General features: G+C 40.8%; 1 protein-coding gene across 1 annotated transcript in view; it reads left to right on the top strand.

The window, feature by feature from the left end:
- Window positions 1-1,012: 1,012 nt before the first annotated feature.
- Window positions 1,013-22,089, top strand: part of GRHL2 (grainyhead like transcription factor 2) — a 55,444-nt gene continuing 34,367 nt past the window's right edge. The window contains exons 1-7 of the mRNA XM_075495473.1: window positions 1,013-1,076; window positions 2,466-2,698; window positions 5,722-5,789; window positions 7,371-7,755; window positions 11,238-11,290; window positions 15,367-15,520; window positions 18,032-18,143. Coding sequence (XP_075351588.1) covers window positions 1,013-1,076; window positions 2,466-2,698; window positions 5,722-5,789; window positions 7,371-7,755; window positions 11,238-11,290; window positions 15,367-15,520; window positions 18,032-18,143 — 1,069 coding nt within the window. The remainder of the gene's footprint in view (window positions 1,077-2,465; window positions 2,699-5,721; window positions 5,790-7,370; window positions 7,756-11,237; window positions 11,291-15,366; window positions 15,521-18,031; window positions 18,144-22,089) is intronic.

The raw sequence follows: 22,089 nt of genomic DNA on the forward strand, positions 1-22,089 counted from the left end.
GGTTTTAGAGAAAACATGCTCTGGGGAGATGTTGGGGAGGCTCTAGGCCTATGTGCCTGTGCCCTTCCAGCCATCCCAGCTGTTTACTTACTGAGTGGCTGTTCCTAGAGCATTTATCCCCTTTACTTTAGCTTCTCCCCAATGCAATCGTATACAACACCTCTAAAGGACAGCACTCTCTTCATTGCTTTAAGATTGTCTTGACTAGGTTAGAGCAGCAGAGATTGACTCCTCCCTTCCAGCATTTCTGCAGGCAAGCACAGCCCAGCTCTTAAAAGGTGTGTTTTTAAAGGGCATCTCACAGTCTGCCTGTAGTGCTCATAAATCAGTTATGACTATCGTATGGCTATGAGCGCTCTGAGTAACAAAAGGCAGTTATTGATTGTAAGGGAAGATTGCTACAGGAAGGAGAGCGAGCGGTATTTTGTGCGTTGCAATGGGCAGCTGCCCATGTGGTGAAACCACCCGGGTTTAGCTGAAGGGGATCTTTGTTGAGGAAAGGAGAATCCTTGCCTGGAATAATTGCCTCTGAGCCAGGGAGAATTGGCTACTCCAGAGTGGGAACAAGCCCTCAGCTACCTCTGGCACAAACAGCGGGGCTGTTGCAAATCTGATTTGAGTCGCTAACAATAAGGTATTGAAAAGGCAAGCGGACCTAGCAGTTCTCTCTGTCCTTCCTTGGGCTCCTAATTTATGCTTCAGCTTTGCTTGCTGAAGCAAACCTGTAACAACACAAATGTGTATGTGGTAACAAGAAGAACAAAAATCTTTAGAAGAGACAGCAAAAGGCCAGGCAGAAAGAAAGGCCTTTGGAAAAGAAAGGAGGCTTCTAAAAATCCAGATATTTTGGATGAAAGGAAAATGTAATCTGAACTGTAATTGTTGGCTGTATGTTGTGATACAAAGCTACGAAATGCTCTCTTCCCCCACAGAGCTCATAAAACTGCGCTCTGTGTACCAGATGGATTATTTTGTTTTTCATTAAATAAGCTTGTAAACAGTGCTCTGTACCATGGAGATGATAATCTCCGCCATCCCCCTCCTCTTCCTTAAACACCGGAGCACACACTTCACAGGTTGTGCTCAGGCAGCGGTGGAGGCCTGGGCAAAGCCCCAGCCAGCCGGTCACTGCAGCGTGGGGGCTGCAGGCCAGACGCGCTCCCGGCGTCCGAGAGCGTTTACCGCCTGGGCTCAGTTGTGCTTTTATCAAATCCTATTTCTGAAATCAAATAGAAGGCTTGGTTGCACAGTGTTTGAATGCCACTCTCTGTGCAACAGCGGCAGTTGGCTGGTTAGGTCTGTGGAACTGGCACAGCTGCAGGTAGGGGAGAGCAAAAAGAGGAGACTGAATAATGAACAGTTTTTATGTAGAAGATAGCAAGACATGTTGTATGAAGGTCACCAGGAATAACTGCTAGTTTCGCCAGTTAAGTCAGTATATTCAGTTATTCCACCATCTTTGCAGCTTTCAAATTTGTAAGGTGTAATGTGTTAAAAGTTTCATCGTGATCCTTATAACTTGAGCCACAATTCTTGACAGTGGTCTTGCAAAGTGCACTAAGCAGCACACCCCTCGCTCTGCTATTTCCCTGCCTAATCTCTTTGCCTACTATCTTGTGTGATAGGAATGCTACTGTTTTTTTTTTTCTCTAGCTCTTTTATCCATGAGTTTACTGAACATTTTACAAAAGCAGGTACTATTATCTTCATTTATATTTCCATTATACAGGAAATTTCAGCCATAGCTGTGGTGCAGCAGCTTCTCCTGTGATATACACAGGCACTGGTCAGTTTGTACCACTTTCAGGCTGGAAGAAACTGCTCTGCTGCAAATCCCACTTACTAATGGTCTTGTGTGTATTGCCATGGGTCTGTAACTAGATGTGGTGAATCATAAAGTGGGAATTGAGACCAAATATGTTGACTACTTCTGCTCCATCCATTGGACCCATTGCTTATGTCCTGTTACAGAAAACTTCTCTGAAATTATGGACAAATTGCATTCCAAAAACAGAGAATAGCTCAATTATAAGGTCTACCCTTATTAAGTACTGTTATTAAATACTGAACTATGCTTGCTTTAGTTGAACACTAGATTAGTATTAGATACTTCTTTTTTTTCATTCATGTCTTCTTGTTATAACTGATTTCAGTTAAATGTATTTTTCCCTAATCAAATGTACATCTAGCAAAAATACTGGGGCAAAATGTTCTTATATTGTTACTTCCTTTTTTTCCAAATAGTTTTAAAATATTTTGATAGCTCTATCTGTATATTAGTAAAAAGATATTTGAATTATTATCACAAAATCTGCACGCATTTAATTTTTTTTGTTAAGTACTGAAGATACCTGATACTGATAAATATTTATATCACCAAGTTTAATACAGAGATGCTTGCTTGATGTAATCATATCACTTTCATTGAGCTATATGATGTTCTTTAACATGCCTTGTGAATAAAGTAATCTCTTCTGGATCACCATTTTATTCTTCCTGTCTATGCAGTAACAAGCGACTTGTGGCCTTAGTGCCAAATGACACTTCATTCAACACCAGACGAGCCTACACCAGCGAAGATGAAGCCTGGAAGTCGTATTTGGAGAATCCCCTAACAGCAGCTACCAAGGCTATGATGAGCATAAATGGTGATGAGGACAGTGCTGCTGCTCTTGGCCTATTGTATGACTATTATAAAGTAGGTAACTCCATCGTTATTCCTCCCTGCTGCGCTAGCAGGGGACTGCTCTAAGAGGCATCAAAAGAGCTAGTTTTTAAAGACAGAAGTTACTGCATCTTTTCTCTCTGATACTTGCATCAGGCACCCTTTCCGTTTTTGGGGGAGCCTGTCTGAGGCTGTTTTGATGTGTTTAGTTCTGGAGAGAAAAACCAAAATCAGTATTCCCATATTATATTTGCAACCATGATTTCTTTTTGAGCATAGTGTTCTTCCTCTTCCCTTGCAAGAGCACTGGATGAATAAGCCGCCTTTTTATTTGTGCTCTGATACTTGCAGTATTCTTTAAAAAGTGGAAAAGAGGAGGCCTTGTCCATCTGTGTGTTTGTCTGCTTTTCTGTTTCATTCCACACATGTTTTAGTTTGCTCTTTAACTGGAGTATCTCTCATCTGACAGTTTCCCATGTTATTTTTATTTGTATAATGATTGCAGTAGGCTGTATACAAACATACAGTGAGGTCTAGCCCTTGCACTAGAAGTTTGCAGTCTAAGGTGGAGGATGGAAATGGAACTGGACACAGAGACAGAGATCTGAGTCAATTTACAGGGGAAGCACTGACACACAGTTTCAGTTTACATCAGGTTCTAAGCCCAGGGCTTTACCTACCATTTTGATACCACCTTTCTTTTTCGTATATTTCATAGTGTTTAAGTAGAGCTATGTTCGAGATTTCTGCTGAAATCAGAGGAGAGTCCTACAGGGTGCATCTCTGTGTAATGCAGAAATTTCACCCTGAAACCCAGGCTGACCCCTTTGTACTCTGCAAATGGAACCAGTGTTGCCTACCAAGCACTGAAGTATGAAATCATTCATTTCACTTAAATTATCTCAGTACTCCTGAAGCCACCTGTGCCTGCACTGGCTTCTGTGAAAGCCAGCAGAACAATGCCAGCTCCCCGTATAATTCATAAAGAAGTAGCAGGAATGGAAATGTAAAATTAAAAACCTTTGCTTTTAGTATTTATTAGTATAAATACTTTTAGAGAATGGGCTGCTCTTTTTAGTCTCTACTACGATCATTAAATGAGTGTTCAGGAGAAGGGGTTGTAGGCAAGTTGCCATATACTAACCTTATGGGTAAATATTGTTTTAATTTCTTTACTGATCATATTTCAAGAGATGTTCCTTGCTTTTGTGTGTTGTTGTCAGTAGAGAAAAGCTTTTCCCAATGAGAAAGAAGAAAGGTCCTTTTCTCTACTTGACAGAGTTACCACAGTGCCAGAGTCTGCGAAGTTAATGGGGATTTGTAAAATTCAGGATGTATATGAGCATCTGGAGTGTTGGCTTCTGTCTTAGTAATACCTTTGTATGTAGCAGTTCATTAATCTGCTGGATTTTTAAAATAAAAGCAGAGAACTGCCCTTTTCCTTCTTAAAACTATGTTCTAAGAGACATGGCTGTTCCTTGTTCCAGGCAGTTGCAAAAGACTTGGGGTTCAGGTGGAATAAACTGTGTTAATCTCAAAGCCATTTCCAGCATTCGGTCATAACTCTTTCTGTCTTAAACTGGGAGAAAAGGATAACTCTTGTTGATGCTCTCAAACAGGAACTTAAAACCTAACTTAAACCTCTGTGCTGTAATGTGGAAGTGTAGAGGAGGTTTTCCAGTGCACAAGACTCTCTCAAATTGCCCTTATTTATCATTTGGTGCACAAGACTCTCTCAAATTGCCCTTATTTATCATTTGGCTCGTTTGTTCTGACATGCTGGGTAATTTTTTTTGAAGTACTTTTTTCAGTCAATAGGAATTATTTTTTTCCTTCTCCTTTTTCTTGTAGTGATATTTACCTAAACATAAACCCTTCTTCAGGGATAAATATATGATCTTAACAGGGGAATCAACATGTGCAAACTGTGGCTTGGATCCCACTTCTAAAATTTATGAAAGAGGTTTTTTAACCAACAGGACTCTTAATAGGGAGAGAGGATGTCCCTAAGAGCAGGAAAGGCTCTGGCTAGCGCTCTCTGACTCTGCTGCTGTCTTGCAGATATAGCTGATGTTAACCTTGGCTACTGTAGTGCACTGTAGTACTGTTTTTCCTCTAAATTCAGATATTTTCCCGATACTTCTTTAAAGTATTTAAAGATAAAATGCACAGCTTTAGCCCATTCTTAGGTCTATTCTTGCTCTTTAATCCTGAGTTAACTGCTGTGACAGAGTGGATATACCTTCTTTTGTAAAAGATAGATTAGAAGTTTTAGCTTCCAAATTGCTGGTTCAGCAAGAAAACAAAAATACGGTCATGGCAGCAACTTTGCCCTTGGTGATTTCGTATCTATGCTGGTGTCAGGAAACCGGTATGTGGGAAAACGTCTTTTAAGTCACTTTTGGTGTCAATTTTTGAGTCTATTGAGGGGCCAGATTTGGCTGGATTTTTACTTCTCATGGCTGTTGATGGACTCAGCAAAGCAGAAGTCAGTGTTCTCTGATGACATGCCAGCATGCCCCAACCTGTCCCCATGCTAGGAAATGGAAGGATCCACAAACTTCCCCGGGGTAGGAGTCCTGCACCCTCCAGAATGCTCTGTAATAGGAGGACTTAGCTGGTGCTTGTGGTTTAATTGAAATTCCTTTTTCCTCTGAGCTAAAAGGGTCTCCATGCAGTGCTCATCAAAGCATCATGTCTTCCTTCTCATCTTTTATTATTCAGTGAAAAGTGTGTGTGTGTTTGGGAATATAAGCTTTGATTTTGAGATAGCTTGACCTAGCTTGATATTCCAAAGATAAGGACATATAGAAGAGGGCTTTGCTCCAGATTTGTATGCCCAAGAACTAGAAAAGAAAACAATCCCTACATTTTTTCCCTTTGGAAATTATCTTTCTGTTCACAATCAGTCTCCCAAAGAAAAACAGCTCCTGGCATCTGTGAACTAGACAACACTGATACGGTTACATTTTTCTAGTTGTTGCAGTAGAGCAGTCTGAAGCTGCAAATACCTGACAGTTGCATTTACCTGACCCCATGCCTGGTGTTGTTCTCAGGTTCCCAGAGATAAAAGGCTGTTGTCTGTTAACAAAGTGAGTGATAATCAAGAAGACCAAGATAAAAGGTACGGTATTATTCCAAATCATACACCCAGCTACTAACAGTGTTGATCAGTTGTGAACTGAAGGAACTATGATAGCCTGAGGGTTTATGGTTTTCTTCCAAAAGATAAAAGAATGAAGACTGTTTTGGGAAGCAAACTTTACTCCTTTTTACTTTTAATTTATTAGGAAAATTGAACAGTATTATTAAACACGCAGTTTGCAAAGTAGCAGAAAGTTTCATGATTTGTTTGTGTTTCGTTTTGTTGTTTTGCTGCTGCTGAGATTAGTAAAATCAGATTATACTGACAGTTGGCTACTGGCTGCTTTTCTTTCAATTTTCTTCTTCTAGGGCAAAAAGTGAGTAGTTTGGCCTCAGTAACCTGATTTATACAGTTTTATTTAACATAACTTAGGATCTGCCCAGAAGCAAATAAAGTAACTCTCTTAAAATCATTAGCTCAAAATGTTTTTCTCACTCCTCTTAGATTTCAGCCCTTTCCTGTAGGCTAAAAGTGACTTGAAGAGTCAGAGGAAGCTGACTCCTGCCTTTATTAAGACTTGTGGACAAGACAGAGTGTACATTTATGTAGAAAGAACTAAGTTTTTACATATAGGAAGGTATCTTCATGTAAAATTATAGTGGAGAGAAACTACACAAGGTTTATTTCAATGTAGCTAGTTTGGGACAGCCTTAGATGGTCTCCACGAGCTGTGTAACGTGGAAGTTTAAACAGGTAGTAGTATAAATTCACTGTTTCAAAACAAAATATGAAACTTTTTTTGAGGGACAGTTTTTCTTCTGCGAATGCCAGAGAAATTCCTAAGTTGAGTGTGATTGACAAAACTGGCCTTCGGTGGAAAGGCAAGAGAGATGAACTGTAATGTCACAACATATCTCCTGGGTTGAAAACAAAGCAGTGTGTTACACCTACTAAAAGTTTTACAAGTTAACAATTTTATGTCAGTGCAACTGCTATCAGCAATCAGATTGCTTTCAACAGCAACCGCGGGTAGACCTGGGAATGCTGCTGGAGGTTACCTTGCAGCCGCTATAGTTACTGATCTACTCTGATACAATGGGATTCCTGGGCTCGCTCTTTCAGAAGAGCATTGGTACCAGAGTTACACAAACAGTAGTGGCCTGTCAGCAGCCTGAAAGAGCATGCATCAGCTTATGAATTTTGCTGTTGATATTCTGCCTATTTCACGTGCAAATTATGTACTGTTGAGTAATCCATACCTCGCCTTACTCTTTATGCTTATTCTGTGCCTAATGGCTGTTGCACTGGTGGATTGATTTTGCATCCAAATTACAAGCCAAGGCAAAAGCAACCCTGGATACCCAGAATTTATTGTAGCAAGTCATACCGATTATAGGTCAAATCAAATGTATTATCTTTCCTTAGCTGTTAAAGAGCTCTGGACCTCTGCTTGCCTCATGATGTCTTTTGCCTAGTATTTGTTAACATACTATTTCTTATGGCAATGGCTTATCAGAGTTGAAAGATCTCCTTCCCTGCCATCTAAGAACATTAAGCTATTTAAGGAGGAGTTTTACTCTATCTGGACAGTTCATAACATTTTTTGGTTTTGTCTCACAGAAATTGTCTTAATACCACGGAAGCTCAGACTAATTTAAGTGGGGGAGAGAACCGAGTGCAAGTCCTGAAGACGGTGCCAGTTAACCTTTCCTTGAACCAAGATCCTTTGGAGTCATCCAAAAGGGAATACAACACAAACGTCTCCGGGAGCTCAACGCCCATCACAGGGACTGGAGTGACTGTGGTTAAAGCAGAGGAGTTCACCCCTGTTTTTATGACCCCACAAGCACACTATGCAAGAGGAGAAAATGAGGAGCACCGAGGGGTTATCTTTGAACCATATGAAGTGTCCAACATTGCTCCCCACACAAATTATCTCAAAGATGACCAGCGCAGTACTCCTGACAGTACGTACAGCGACACCTTCAAAGACGGAGGAACAGAAGTAAGTTCTAAGAACTCAATAAAGCTGTAAATAAGGAGATTTGAGCTTGTAAACAAGATAAGGAGATTTGAGCTGTCCACAAGAGCCATTAGAAGAACAGTGATGCTTGTTTCAACAAACTCCTCTCTGCTCCTTGCCGTGTTCCTGTCAGTCTGTCCTCTGATTATAGGGGAGCATCATGAAGCGTTTCAGAAGACAGTTTTAAAGTTGTTTGTTGGAAACTCTGAGAATAATAATAGATACTGATCTTTTGTCTTCTGGGATATTGTGTCAAGTAGAGGATAGTTGCCATTCTGAAAGAAGATCTGTTTTCCATTACCAAGATCTGCCTTCAGACCTATTCATAACAGTAAGAAATAGCAGCCACTTTGTAACTGGGAAATTCTTAACGCTCTTCTGAAAGTGCAAATGAGCAGTGCCAGCCTCTGCTGCTAGATAAACCCAAGTAATTTATTCAGAAGCTGTCTGTTGCTCTAAGCTCTACTCTGCAACATGGGCAAGTGAGAAAAAGTAGTAGAATTAGGTGACTAGAGGGAAATGGAGAAGTTAACAGGTAGGGAAGGACTCGGGTGCATGCATATGTAGGGAATGAGGAGGAGAAGAGAGACAAGGAGCTACCTTGTAACTATTTTACAGTTATGCTGAGGCAAAGTAATTATACAGTCAGCTTTAATATGGTGAGTACCCTCTGGCTGCTTTTGCCTGCTGCAGAATAATGCAAACAAGCCAGAAATGTAGAAAGGTAAAAATTATTTAAAGCTGACATTACCTCTGCAAATAATTAGAGATATTAAGTGGTAAAACTCTCCCTGGATTTTTCTCCTCCAACTCTATGAAATTGTAAGTGTAACAAAAGTACAAGGCAAGCTACATTAAGGCTGAGTTACTCTGACTGAATATATAAGAAATTTACTTTGTGTTTGTGTACGTGTATTATAGAAAAGTAAATTGTCTCCACACAAGCATCATAGATCAGGAGGTCTGGAGGTGAAATCCATTGTAGGATATAGAACACATTTAGGTCAACTAAGTAAATAATTAATGAAGAAATCTCATTGAAAAATCAGTAAGATCAAACCTTGGATTAGAAACACTGCCTCTGCATTATCAAATCGCATCATTTCAGCTGTTTTTTGTTGTTACTGGTAAATGGCTCTTTATGCAAGTCCAGTGGTACTGTACCCATGGCTTTCCTGGTGTGCTGTAGCTGAGTGATTCCATCACGTTGGTTTGTTCTGGGACATGCTGCTGAGAGCTACCCAAACAGCCGGTCTGCGCTGTGCAAAGTGCTGTCGAATGCGCAAAGTTGTTTAACTTAGATGTAAATTCCCTTTTTACCTCCGCACGTTGGCCTTGCATCCCAAACTCTGTGTTATGGTAATTTTTGTTACAATGGTAATATTTTGCACCCCAAACTCCATGTTATGGTAATTTTGTTATGATGGTAATATTTTGTTACGTGTTTTTTAAAATGATTAGTTAATAACCGGGTATGATACTTGTCATCTAGGCTTTCTCTGCAGTCTGTGGAGAAAGAGGCAGTTCAAATCTGATTGCCAAAAGTGGGTGGAATGGTTTGCCAGGTGCACTCACTCCTCTTCATCTTCACCTCCCCTATTAACTGCACAGGGAGACAGAACAACTAACTTTAACTAGGTCCCCATCTGTAGCTGTTAGGTGAGGTGTGTGCCAGTGTTAGTGGCCTTCCAGCCCCAACCTCTCACATGCTTGTGGCACGGGAGCAGGAAGAGCTTTCCACCCTGCTGCAGGCTCACTCAACACTTAGCCTCTCCCTTCGGTTTTTGTTAACTACCCAAATCCCGGGATGTGCTTCACCCCTGCGGCGCTCTGACAGCTTCTCCAGCCACGTGCTGTTGTGTAGGGACAGCTGTATGAAGCAGGTGTGAGGAGAGCATAACGTAAAATGTCAACACATACCAAAAGGGAAACTTGTGCTAAGCTAGTGCTTGAAGCAGGAATACAGTTGTTCTTACTAGTTTTCCTGTTCACTTGGTGAGAATGGATGGGTTTGGCTGCAGTAGATTTGCTCTGATACCCGCTCAATTTTTAAACACCTTATGAATACATATTTAGAAATTGTTTCAAAACGTTTATAAGTGACTTAGTTCTGTTATACTGAAAGAATGCTGAGTTTTTATATAGCTCTGTGATAGTGGACACTTTGGTCAATCACTTGCTATGTTCTTTGGATACAATTTTAATGATTATATACATATACCTTTCTCATCTCGTTCATATTCTTATTTAGCTGTGATTAATTTATTAGTCCTTTATAGTATAGACAAAATTTTCGAGGATAGGTAAGTAAATTGAATGGTTTTGACAATGTCAACCTCTAGCCTTCATATAAAATGTAACTAGCATGTTAATGTGGGACCATCTTTATTGTAATACCCCTCAGATATTAGATCTCTTAGAGTATTTAGCTTATCTATTCTACTCCTCATGGATCCTTGACTTTTGATCTTCAGGAAATATTCCTAACTGGTACATAATACCTTTGCACTTAACTGGTATCTGACTGGATATTTGTTGTGGTACAGTTGTGCATAAGTTAAAATTAAAAACTGTTTTCAAAATTGCCTGACACAACACTTCTGGGAACAAAACAGCTTTTAATTGCTAACTGGTGATCACAAAAGAAATCCTGGAGGTTAAATGTAATGATCCATCAGTGAATCAGAGAGACATCAGCAAAAACATGTTTCAGGCAAAAGGCAAGCCAAGAAGTATCAAGGCTTACATAGTACAGTACGAACGGGCTCGTTTGCTCAGGAAGACAGAGTACAAATCCTTGCTTAGTCTGTGCAAAAAGATTTCATTTTTTCAGAATTCCAGCTCTTGATGTAATTTTTTTTTTGATAGATGTGTTTTCATTTTTTGAAGAGTGACTGTAGGTCTCCTTTCATCTGGTAAAGTGTGCGTTTCGCTCAAACGGAATCTTATATTGGAAGTAAAATACTTTCTTAGCCTGCGTCACCAGTCCTATTCAAAATAGACAGTATAGCAATCTAAATTTTTGTCAGCATTTCATGGTAGGCCTTAAGGTCAGCTGACTACACATATATTTTTAAATAAAGCAAAACAAAAAGTGAAGTCTCTAGGAAAACTATGATTTCATTTGAAAATCTCCTTATCTTTGGGATGGGGTACATTTTTGCAGGATTGTTTTATAATATATTAATGTGTAGGCAAGGAGTTTAATAAGGCAGAAGATGTTTTTCAGTTACATTCCTGTAGCAGTTAGGTTATGAAAAACTCTAAAAGCTTGACATAAATGAATTATCTGTCAGTTCTAGTGTAAAGATGGTGTAGGGTCCAGTTCAGTTTTTAGGGATTTTGAGTTTTAAATGGTTGATGGTTTCTTCTGAGGGGTCTTTAAATAAACAGAATTATGCTTTTGTTGGTATTTGCATTTTGATTGTATCAAACTATATGTAATTGTTGTTTTTATTTTTCAGAAGTATCGCAGTGTGTCAGTGGGGGCTGAAGAATATATTTACGAACAAACAAGGTATTGCATAAGCTTTGAAATGTGTTGACTGGCATCACGTAGGAATGTATCGAGGAGAGGCTGCCTGTGTCCAGTTCCCACCCTCCCTTTCATCACCCTGGGGCACCTGCAGGGCTCCCTTGACACTGCCCAGCAGTACTCTCCCCTTCTGCAAGTGTTAGCTTTCAAATCTGACCAGTTTATATCTTCATCTATTATCTTCCCCAGCATTGTTTTAAGTCAGTAACTCCTCTGAAGCCCCTGGAGATAGGTGAAATTAAAAGTGTTAAGAGAGGTTCCCCAGGTAACAGGGCACAGCTTTGACAGCCAGGTCATGGAAAGTCTTCCCCACCTTTCAGGATAGTAGGATGCACAAGTCAGATGTCCAGGATGGTTGAACTGGCTCCACCAACCTTATGGAATTCCCATCTTTATTTTTCCCTTCTGTTTTTTCTAGTTACTCCTATTAGGTTTTCTGGGAAACCCTCTGTATTTTTACACTGCTTGTTGTGGTACTTTGTGTTTACCTATACAATAATATAAATGAAGTATCTATTACAAACCATGTAAAAAGACCTAAGGATTCCAAAAAGTTTTTTAAAAAGTTTCAAAAACTGACGTTTGAAAGGAATAGTGTCCTCCCTGCTAAGCACAGAAAAATGCATGCGTAGAATGGGCAAACACTGCAGAGTCACTTAACTAATGAAGACTGTGATCAGTAAAATTTATAAGCTGATTTCCTGGTTTTGGCTGGGATAGAGTTAATTTTCTTCCTAGTAGCTGGTATAGTGCTGTGTTTTGGATTTAGTATGAGAATAATATTGATAACACAACTGATATTTTAGTTGTTGCTAAGTAATGTTTACACTAGTCAAGGACTTTTCAGCTTCCCATGCTCTGCTGGGCACACAAGAAACTGGGAGGGGGCACAGCCAAGATAATTGATCCAAACTGGCCAAAGGCCTATTCCGTACCATATGACGTCATGTTCAGTATATAAACTGGAGAAGTTGGCTGGGGGGCAGCGATTGCTGCTCGGGGACGGGCTGGGTGTCAGTCAGCAGGTGGTGAGCAGTTGTATCACTTGTTTTTCCCTGGGTTTTGTTCCTCTCTCACTCTCTTGTTGTTTTCCTTTTCATTACAATTTTTTTTTTCCCAATTATTAAACTGTTCTTATCTCAACCCACAAGTTTTCTTACTTTTGCTCTTCCGATTCTCTCCCCCATCCCACCAGCGGGGGAGGGTGAGCGAGTGGCTGGGTGGTGCTTAATTGCCGACTGGGGCTAAACCACAACAGCTTCATTTCATGCTTCTGAATAGTTCTGTTTATATCTGAGAGATTACTCTCACTTTAGAAACAGGAACGTGCCTACATATTTTTCCTGGAGTAGGCATATGACTGCTTCTGTACTGGAGGTTCCTTACAGCTTGATCTTTTTTTTGAGGTATGTTAAAACAATCATTAACTGCAGTGAGCTCAGAACAGAGTCATTATATAGGCAGTACATATGAAACAGATATTTAGCAAAGACTGCTCACTTACTACACTGGATATTTATAAAATTGAATCCTGAAGCATTGGCATTGTTAACAATTCTCAGACATTAAGTCTTTCATGCTATGGCCCAGGTCCACGTTAGAACAAAACTTCCAAGTGCACATTAAGAAAAATGAAATACATCTTCCCTGGGAGTTACTTGGAAGTGATAGGTGCTCAGAAATGAAAGCTTCAGGTTGATAAAAAGAAGTGGTGAATATGAAACTAATTGGAAGTCTGATAGAAGATTCCTTAATGACTACACGGGGCTTAGTTAAGACTCATGGTGAGATTCAGAATAGTATTATAATCATTTGAGTGACTGCAATAAGTTTTAAGCGTAATAGTAATCCTCCTGCTATGCGGCACACTTTGATTGCCAGCTGGGAACAAGAAGAAAATTCCCAAGTGGTACCAAACTGAGACTGCAAAATTGGCCAGGTGCAGTGTGTCTGGGGTTTAGATTTTTTGACATCTTTCTGAAACATACAGAATGCCAGGAAACAGAAGAGCAAACTGTGGCAGACTGTAGGCAGCTCTGTTAAGACACTGTGTGTCTGACTTCGGTTCATCCTAAGCCCTTCTCAGCACACATCCTCGTTAGGCCTCTGTCCGGTGTAAGGTTTTGAGGTCATCTCCCAGGGCACTCAGCGTGCTTTGGTGCACATTATGCAGCTGTCTCACAGCGTGCAACCTGCGGTCCCTTTGTCTGACACTAAATCAGAAGATGTGCCCCCACCACTAATGGGCAGTCAACCCACAGGACAAGCATATGCAGCAGGGTGGATGCTGAGTCTGCAGCACCAGTGGTTCTGTTCTTCCAGTCTGCTTGGACGGAGCCATTCCACTTGCCAGTGTCGACAGAGCCTCTGTTCTCCTTGCACACAGGACAGAGGGACTGCAGCAGCACACACCACGGTGGGCGGCAGCGGAGGGGACCGCAGTCCCCTTCATGCTACCTTTCCACTGTCCGTGAGAGCCTTTGTGTCAGCAGCAGCTGCATTGCTGGGAAGCACCGGTACTGCCATCAGTGGGTGGGATAGGTATAGGCTAGTGTTTGCTTTTTACCTTAGTTTTGCTTTGATTTGTAACTTTTAAGCAATTAGAAAAATGACTAGATTTCCATTTATAAGCTAAGAAACACTTAGAAATTGTCTTTGTTTGATTGAATGATTGATACTAAACTAAATAATTGATGCTAAACTGTCTGAAATGTCTTCCCTTGGATGGAAAGACAGTGCATCAGGTTTTTTTTTTCCTTCTACTTTCTCATCAAGTGGGTATTTAAATGTTATTATTATTATTCATACATTTTAGTGATTTTTTTTCCATTGGATAGTTAAAAATGTTTTTGTCTTCCCCTTATTTCCATATTGCTATGGCAGTGTTATGATGATCCAGAGTATTTGCTTGACCTAGAAAGTTAAGGATACACTATTGTTTTGGACCAATATGTTCGTCCTTTTGGTTCTACTCCAGCACTGCTTAAATACTTTGTTGAATTAGGACCTTTGTGAAAATGCTTCCCCTGTATCTCCAATTTGTGAGGACATCCTGCAAGTGACTCCTTGCATTAAGCTTCCTGTGGTGACCAAATGCAGTTTGAAGAGAAGATTTATTCTGCAAGGTTAACATTATTTTTCATTTAAGAGAATGTGAGGAGCTGCAGGCATCGTTTTTATTGGATTATTGTTCAAGCCCGTTATTGGAGAAGGTGGCTGGAAGAGGCTCTGTGAGAATTGTGTTCAGCTAACAGTTCACTAGTTAATGGAGCTTTAACTTTTCATGGTTTGAGAATTGCTTTAAAAGTGGAAAGTTATCCTGTGAAGGAGGATGTTTTCTAAAATCTGACTTCCAACACAAGAGCAAACTCTCTTCTTCTCTAATTTTTGTCTTTTTCTAAGGGAGGTTACTTGATTGCAGATACAACTAAATGTAGGTACTTTGTTCTGTCTGATTAATTTTGAAAAGAAGGCTTGTAAAAACCTTGATTGCACGTTGTCTTTAAACAAATGAACCTACTGTCCCTTCTGGTTGTATTCCTTTTCTGCCCTGTGCTGAAAGTAGCAGTTGGACTTTCCATTCTCCATGTCCATCTTTTGCAACAAGTTTTATTCTGGGTTTTTTTGTTTGTCTGTTTGTCTCTTTGTTTGTTTGGGTTTTTTTAATTTCTCTTTCTGTGACACTTCTAAGTTTAAATGTCTGTGGAGGTAGCTGATTTCCTGCAAATCATACTGCATTCCCTCCTGGTATTTGACACTCTCACTGTGGGGTACGTAGTCTTGTACTTCATGATGGTTCTTTTCAGAGAAAGTAAAGATGTAGTCTTTTCTCCAAGAGACTTACAGTCCAGATAGTTTTACGCTTGATTGCCAGATCTGATGAACTTGAAAAAAGAAAATTGCATTTTTAAATACCTATGTGATGTTTTCCAGGAATTTTATTATTAACTTCTTATGCCTTGCTTATACAATGCATGAAATACGTAATAAATGGGAACAAAGAGAAAAGGAGAAAGTGATGGATTTTGTTGGTGTTTCTCTCCCTGTCTTTTCAGCAGCACTTTTCAGTATACGCTAGAAGCTACCAAATCTCTGCGTCAAAAGCAAGGGGAGGGGCCCATGACCTACTTGAACAAAGGACAGTTCTACGCCATCACCCTGAGCGAGACGGGTGACAACAAATGTTTCCGGCATCCCATCAGCAAAGTCAGGGTATAGTCCAGTTTCTTTCCTAGATGGGAATGGAGCTCTGTAGATAAATGTAGTTGTGGTTGGTTGGTTTTTAATTATTTTTTTCTTGTGGGAGAGGATGGAGCAAGCTTACTTGTAAGCCCAATGTAAAGGTGGGAGAGTAATATTGATGGTGGTCTCAAATATTTTGGGGTCCAGTTTTTTCAAAGTGTGATCTTACAAGTTAATTATATACCTATCTGCCTCAGTTTATGGTTTGGGAGAATGGTAATTGCACAGATATTGCACTTGACATTGGTGAACTTATCATTGCCATGATTAAAGAAAAAAATCAGAGAACTGCTACATCTACTGTGTAAGTCCATCTTCACTCACTTGTGCACTTCAGCAGCTGCTTTCCAGTGCATGTCAGATAAAATGTGAAGAGTTGAAGCCATCCTTTGTGACACAAATTTTAAATCATTTGCATCATTTAAGTGTGAGCTTTCACTTGATATTCACCCAAAAGTATGACAAAATGAATGATTTGCATCTTAGATTCTGTGGTTGGAACTGAAGCTTGGGTATTCAGCAACATCTGCCTGGTGAACATGCCTCCTGATTTCCCTGGTAATGTTTTTGAGTAAGCAAATCTTAGCCCAGTAACCTTGGAATGACCAATGAGCCTCAAGAGTTTCTGCCCTGCAAATTTCACGCTAAAGCTGGAAGGGCTGCATATGTATAAGGCTGCAAAAGTGTTTCCATCCAAATAAATGAAGTGCTGTAAAAATGTTGTGACTTTAGTCAAAGGAACCAATGAAAGTCACTGTGAGCAGTGAAGCAGACAACAACCTATATGTTTCTATCATATGTGAAGTTTAGAGAGATTCTTCCTAAAGAGAGGCAATGATTTGTAAACCTGCATAGCAGTTAATTTTTAGCCTGGTTGCCTAAGGACATGAGGCTGATGATGGCATTTCGTTGTTGGCTGAAGCTGATGTAAGACTTCTCTGCTGCTGAAAAGTCTCTCCCTGCGAGCCACCTGTTCCTTCCCTCTTTGTGGTGCCAGCTCCAGCACTTTTACAGCTGAAACAGGAGTCAGGAGCTCACTGGTCTGGCTGATAAGTCTTGTTCACTACAGAGCCACATGAGTTTTGAAGCCGTGGCAACAGAAGGATGGAAGTTGTAGAGCAGAGATGAGACCATTTCTTTTGGAGGATGTACAGTTTACAGAAGATTGTGAAACCACACACAACTTTCATGACCATGTTCTGTTTGCCAGGCCCCCAGCTAAGGGGGCTGTTGATTTATTGCCAATTCCATCCGAACCTGACAGAGGGGCAAGAAGTTTTGAAGGTATTAAACCTGTACAAGTTCCATGTAAGTGGTTCATAGAGGAAAAAGATGAATGCTGTCCTTGGTGGAAAAGCTACAGTCTGCACTGCCAGTTCTGGTTAATGCATCAGCTGGCCAGCCAGCACATACCTGATGGCCAGCCAGTACGCATATGCATAACTCAGGACTCATCCACAACATATACTGCCTTGTGCCCACGCAGTAGCTAGACATGGAAGACGCAGTGATGATGTTCGACTTTTATAGGTGGAACGGAGAAGGTCACAGAGCATGTGAAGGGTTACAGTGGTGACTGTGTGGAGGGACATAGATCATGAATCAATGGTGATCCAACTCCTCAGCTTATGAAACAGCTTGATGGTATTTTTTATGAGCTTGGTGACTCAGGGTTAAAGGAAGAATGGGAACAAAAGAGGATATTTAAAAGTGAATTTTTTGTTCTCTGTGATTTCTTTTCACTTCAGTTTACCTAGTATGAGCATTCTTGCATTGTTTTGTGTTTTTTGTTTTGCTTGCCTACAGCAGGGCTTTTTTAAAAAGCCTTTATTACTCATGTGATGTGAAGTTTCGCATAAAGTTTCAATCTGTTTCCTTTGAATCACACAGTTTAACAAAGGGAATTCAGAACTTGAACTGAAAAGCTCAGCAAAACTCAGTAAATAGTCACAGTGAGTTTGTCATTAATACATGTATGCAAGAGTCCTGCTACCAAGAAGGGTATTTGGACTATGTATGGTAAAACTAAAAATGTCCTACCTTTAGCCAGTGAGCCTGAGCTCCATAACAACACATCCCTTTACAGTGTAATGTCATCTTCTAGAGTGACAAGGAATCTGAACTCCAACACTTGGACTGGACTTGGATCAGAATTGAAATTGAGGATCCTCTGACTTTGAAATGACCACTCTTCAGGGAACTTAGACTTCTTAAATCTAAGAATATGATTACATTTTATTTGGACTATCAAGAAGATAATCCTAGGCCCTGCATTATTTTAAAACTACATTTCTTCTGCCCTGAGTCTTTAAGTGCATTGCAATATTGGACTGGAATAAAAACCAGCAATCTTCTACAACCAAAGTACTGGGGGAGGGCGGTGACTGGATCAGCATTAGAGGCATATGGGAGATTTTAATTTTTATGTTTCTGACTATTAATTATATGAACTAATGCAACTTGTGCTCTTGATTTTCTTAGAGCGTGGTCATGGTTGTTTTCAGTGAGGATAAAAACAGAGACGAGCAGCTGAAATACTGGAAATACTGGCATTCTCGGCAGCACACAGCTAAACAGAGGGTCCTCGACATTGGTGAGTGTAAGAGGATCTCCAGATGTTTCAGGGAAGATTGCAGAATGTGGAGAGCTCTCGTACCTTGCACGGGGATGTGGTGGGATATATTGGCAATGGCTGCAAGGCTTGTACCACAGCTTTTAGCAATGGCTTGTCCCTGCTAGGACTGGGCTATAGGGTCTATGAAGCAGGATGGAGACCACACAGAAGGAATCGTCCTCAGTAGTCACAAAGAAGAGCTGCCCCTTGCATGCATATTTAATGTTGTTCCACATTCTGGTGCTGGGAAGTCAAGGTCTGCACCTCAGGAGTGGCAGAGTGTTTGTTTCCTTTAGTTTTTCAAAGGCTGATCCACTCTTTGATCCAGTAACAGTAGCAGCCCACATAACAGTTAGGTTAGCTAATCTGATGTGTAAGTGCAGCCTGAGAGTGAAGATGCCATCATTATGGTGACTGCAAAGGAGCGTACAGGACTCCTACACCCCCAATTTTTGAGTCGCGTTAGAGTCAGAGAGAAGTGAGGGAGAAGCAAGCTCTGGTGTGCTATCCTGAGAGACCTGTTTACCGTTCATCCCATCGAAGGTATTTACAAGCCCATTTCAGCCACAACTGCCCTATCCACATGCTTGGGAGATTTTAGCAGCGGAAGAACACGTACCTGCTGCCAAGGAGCCTGAAGTTGAAATCTGTGGGAGTGTCTAGACATCAAGCGCTTCTGCCCTCCCACGTGCAGTTTACACACGCAGCCATCTGCAGCAGATTCCAGTCAAAGGAGTCGGCAAGACCAAAGCAGACCAAGTCTATCTTGTTTTGACCGCCTGAGGGAACCAAACCATTGAATGGCAGGAATGAGAGGGGGCAGAGAGGAGGGGGAAGAAAAAAAAAGCAGGGTTACTTGGAGAGAGCACTGCAAGACTTCAGGGGTGATTGAACAGGGTGATCAGGGAATCAGTCCCTCAGTGGTCCTAACTCATGCAGTGCCATTCGACTTTCAAATGCTGCAGTCTCCACTGAGGCCGGCATTATTTAAAGTCAAGTGTATTTGGTCAAAGTGGCTCTTCCTGAATCTCGTCTCTGCCTCTTGTTCTATCATCATAGTTCTGGTTGAACTGTTTCCCCAGCTTCTTCTTTTTTTTTTTTTTTTTTTTTTCTGTTGTCCTTTGGGGTAGTTAAGGCAGTAAAACCTCCACACCAGACCGAATGACTCCTATCATGACATGTTAAAAGAGCACAGTATGCCACGTCACAGCTATTTCTGAAGGCTGCCTGTTTTTTGTGCTAGTCCTTACAAGCTTGCAGTGCTAATGCTCATACCTTTGAAGGTATGTGCTGAGGAGCTCGTTCCACTGCAGTGCCAACACCCGCCGACTCCACCGCACTCGTGGCGTACCAGCACATTTCAGTCCCCTTACCTGAACAAATCAGCTTATGATGCATATTCTGTAAAATCATCCTCTGCAAAACAAGTGCTGTGCATGACCTGTGTGTTTACGTGTGTTAAAGTGAATGTCTTTTATACTTCCATTAGTTTGAGATGAAATAGGTCTGTGCTGACTTTTGAGGCACTCTGGCGTGTATTCTTTATTTGGAGTGCAAACATGAGCAAAGCCCAGTGTAGTAAGACTTACTGATATAGCACTCCCTGTCAGATGTAAGAACTGTGAGAGCACAGTTCGCCTCAGCATTTTCAGAAGAAAGACCTAGATGTTGTTCAGCAGTGTTTTCTTGTGAACAACTGAAATATGGCCTTAGCTCTTACAAAGTACAGTGTTTCTGAAGTACATTTCATTTTCTTTGGGACTTACGTTATGGATATTGGGCTTAGTAGGGCAGAATGGCTCCCAACTACATTTCCTATACAAGCATCAAGCTGCATTTAGCAAAATCTTCCAGTTTTATCATCAGGTGATCTAACTGAGCAACTTCATCCAAATTTGAAGTTGGCCCTGCTTTGAGCAGGAGTAGGGTAGGAGTTGAACCAGATAACCTCCAGGGATCTCTTCCAAGCTAAATTATTGTGTGGCTCTATGAAGATTTCCATTTACATTAAAAATTCAGATCCTTGAAGGGCTCCCGTAAGGGAATACTGAGTTAGTGTCCAAGCCCTGCGTAGTTAACAGAATTAGGTGTCTATGAGGGAGATTAGCAAATGCCGGGATACGCCATGGAGAACCATTTAAACAGGCACTCACGAGAAGCTTGCTAACGTCAGGGGTGTGTGTCAGATTTGTCCCATCTTCAGAGGATGGTCTGGCAATCTGCTGGTAGCCCCACTTCTCTTTTATTTTGGATTTCACTCCAACTATCAACAATATATAAAGGGTTAATAATATTAGGCTCCTTTAAAACTATCTGTGAATAGCCATAAATCTGTGCAACCTGTTCCATAGATGTTTATAATCATTAATACTATTTTAACTTAACATTTGTAGCGTATGTTTAACATGTGTGAATCCTTTTTAATTGTTTATGAATGCACTTTTAATCTAGAGCATGACTTGGTCCTTAGCAGGCAGAGAATCAAATGAGTTTGGGATGTTCTAGTTCTGGGGTCCAGCTATTCAGCTCTCAGATAGGGATGATGACTCTGCTTGTGCTGCTTTCCCTGGTGGCACAGGTCTGTCTCTCTGCCTTCTGGCCTGCAGTTATATTCTGGAGATCAGAGGAAATAGAGTGACTTGTTCCCTCAATCCAGACGTGCAGGGGTCACTGCTTTAATTTGTTTTGTGTACTGGCTGGTGCACCTCCTGGGAGGAAGGATGGTTGAATGGATTAGATGCAGTACTGGGTCTGAAGATGCATTGATATTAATAAGATAAGCATGGACTGACATGTAAGCAAGTCCATAGTGCTTGAGGAATAAACCTGAGGGCTTGACACTTACTAAGCAAGAAGGAAAGGTGTTTTCCAGAATTTAGGGCATGTGCTGTTATGGGTTTTTCTGAAGAAGCAGGGAGGCACTTTCACTGTTTTTTAGCGGGGGGGGGGGGGGGGGGGGGGCGGGGGGGAAGCTGACTTTTCCACAATGCTGTGCTGTGACAATGGATCACTAGCTTTTTCGTTTACAATAATGTCAAATAATGTCAAATAAAGAATACAGTACTAGATTGCAGCAAATACTGATTATTTAGAATCAGTACCATAATTTGACAACCACTGGAACAGGTTCAAATGTGGACATAAAGAGTGGGTGTGGAAGCTTTAGATTGGGGTTATTTGTGCTCCAGAGTCTTGCCCATATTTTTCTGCAGGATATTTTGTATTATTTATGTGCACAATACAAAAACTACTACAAAAACTACTACTGGTATGTAATGCATGCAAATGATTAGTTTAATGTTGAAACTTGCCATTGTTTAATATGCAGTTTACCCAACAAAAGAGGAAATAATTCCTGTAAAGCCATTTTCTTGCATATTGAAGAACCCCAATTTTCTATTTTTGGTAACTCACAGCAGCAGAAGAGGAAAAATTGTAGTCACAGTAACAACTTTCAAATATCCTTGGATGTAAATGCTTTCTTAATATACTGAGGATCCTTCTTTAATTATCTGTAAATTGAGGGGAATAGGATGCACTTCTGCTTTTAAACAGCATGTCACATAGACACTCCATGAGATTTGTGTATGGCAATTAAGGAAGCGGAGGCATGTGTTGGGGGAGGGGAAGTGTTGGTGGGATGCGAGGTTCTGACAGCCTTTTAGGAGAAGAAAACATGTGTCTTTACAAGACATCTTGTTCATGTCTTTCCAAAGTGCACCTACACAGCACGCCCATATGCAAGTCAGTTGCACGAGGCACTTTCTGGTGAATCATAAATTTAAGGGGTGGGTGGATGTGTGCACATGCATATTAAACTACTTCTCTGTCTTCTAATTCCTCTCATTTGCATTCCTACACTGAATTTAGATAGTGAAGCCAATGACTTCAGTTAGAAAGGAGATCTGAGTTCATCAGGGAATGA

This window comes from Mycteria americana, chromosome 2, assembly GCF_035582795.1.
Source record: "Mycteria americana isolate JAX WOST 10 ecotype Jacksonville Zoo and Gardens chromosome 2, USCA_MyAme_1.0, whole genome shotgun sequence".
NCBI lineage: Eukaryota > Metazoa > Chordata > Aves > Ciconiiformes > Ciconiidae > Mycteria > Mycteria americana.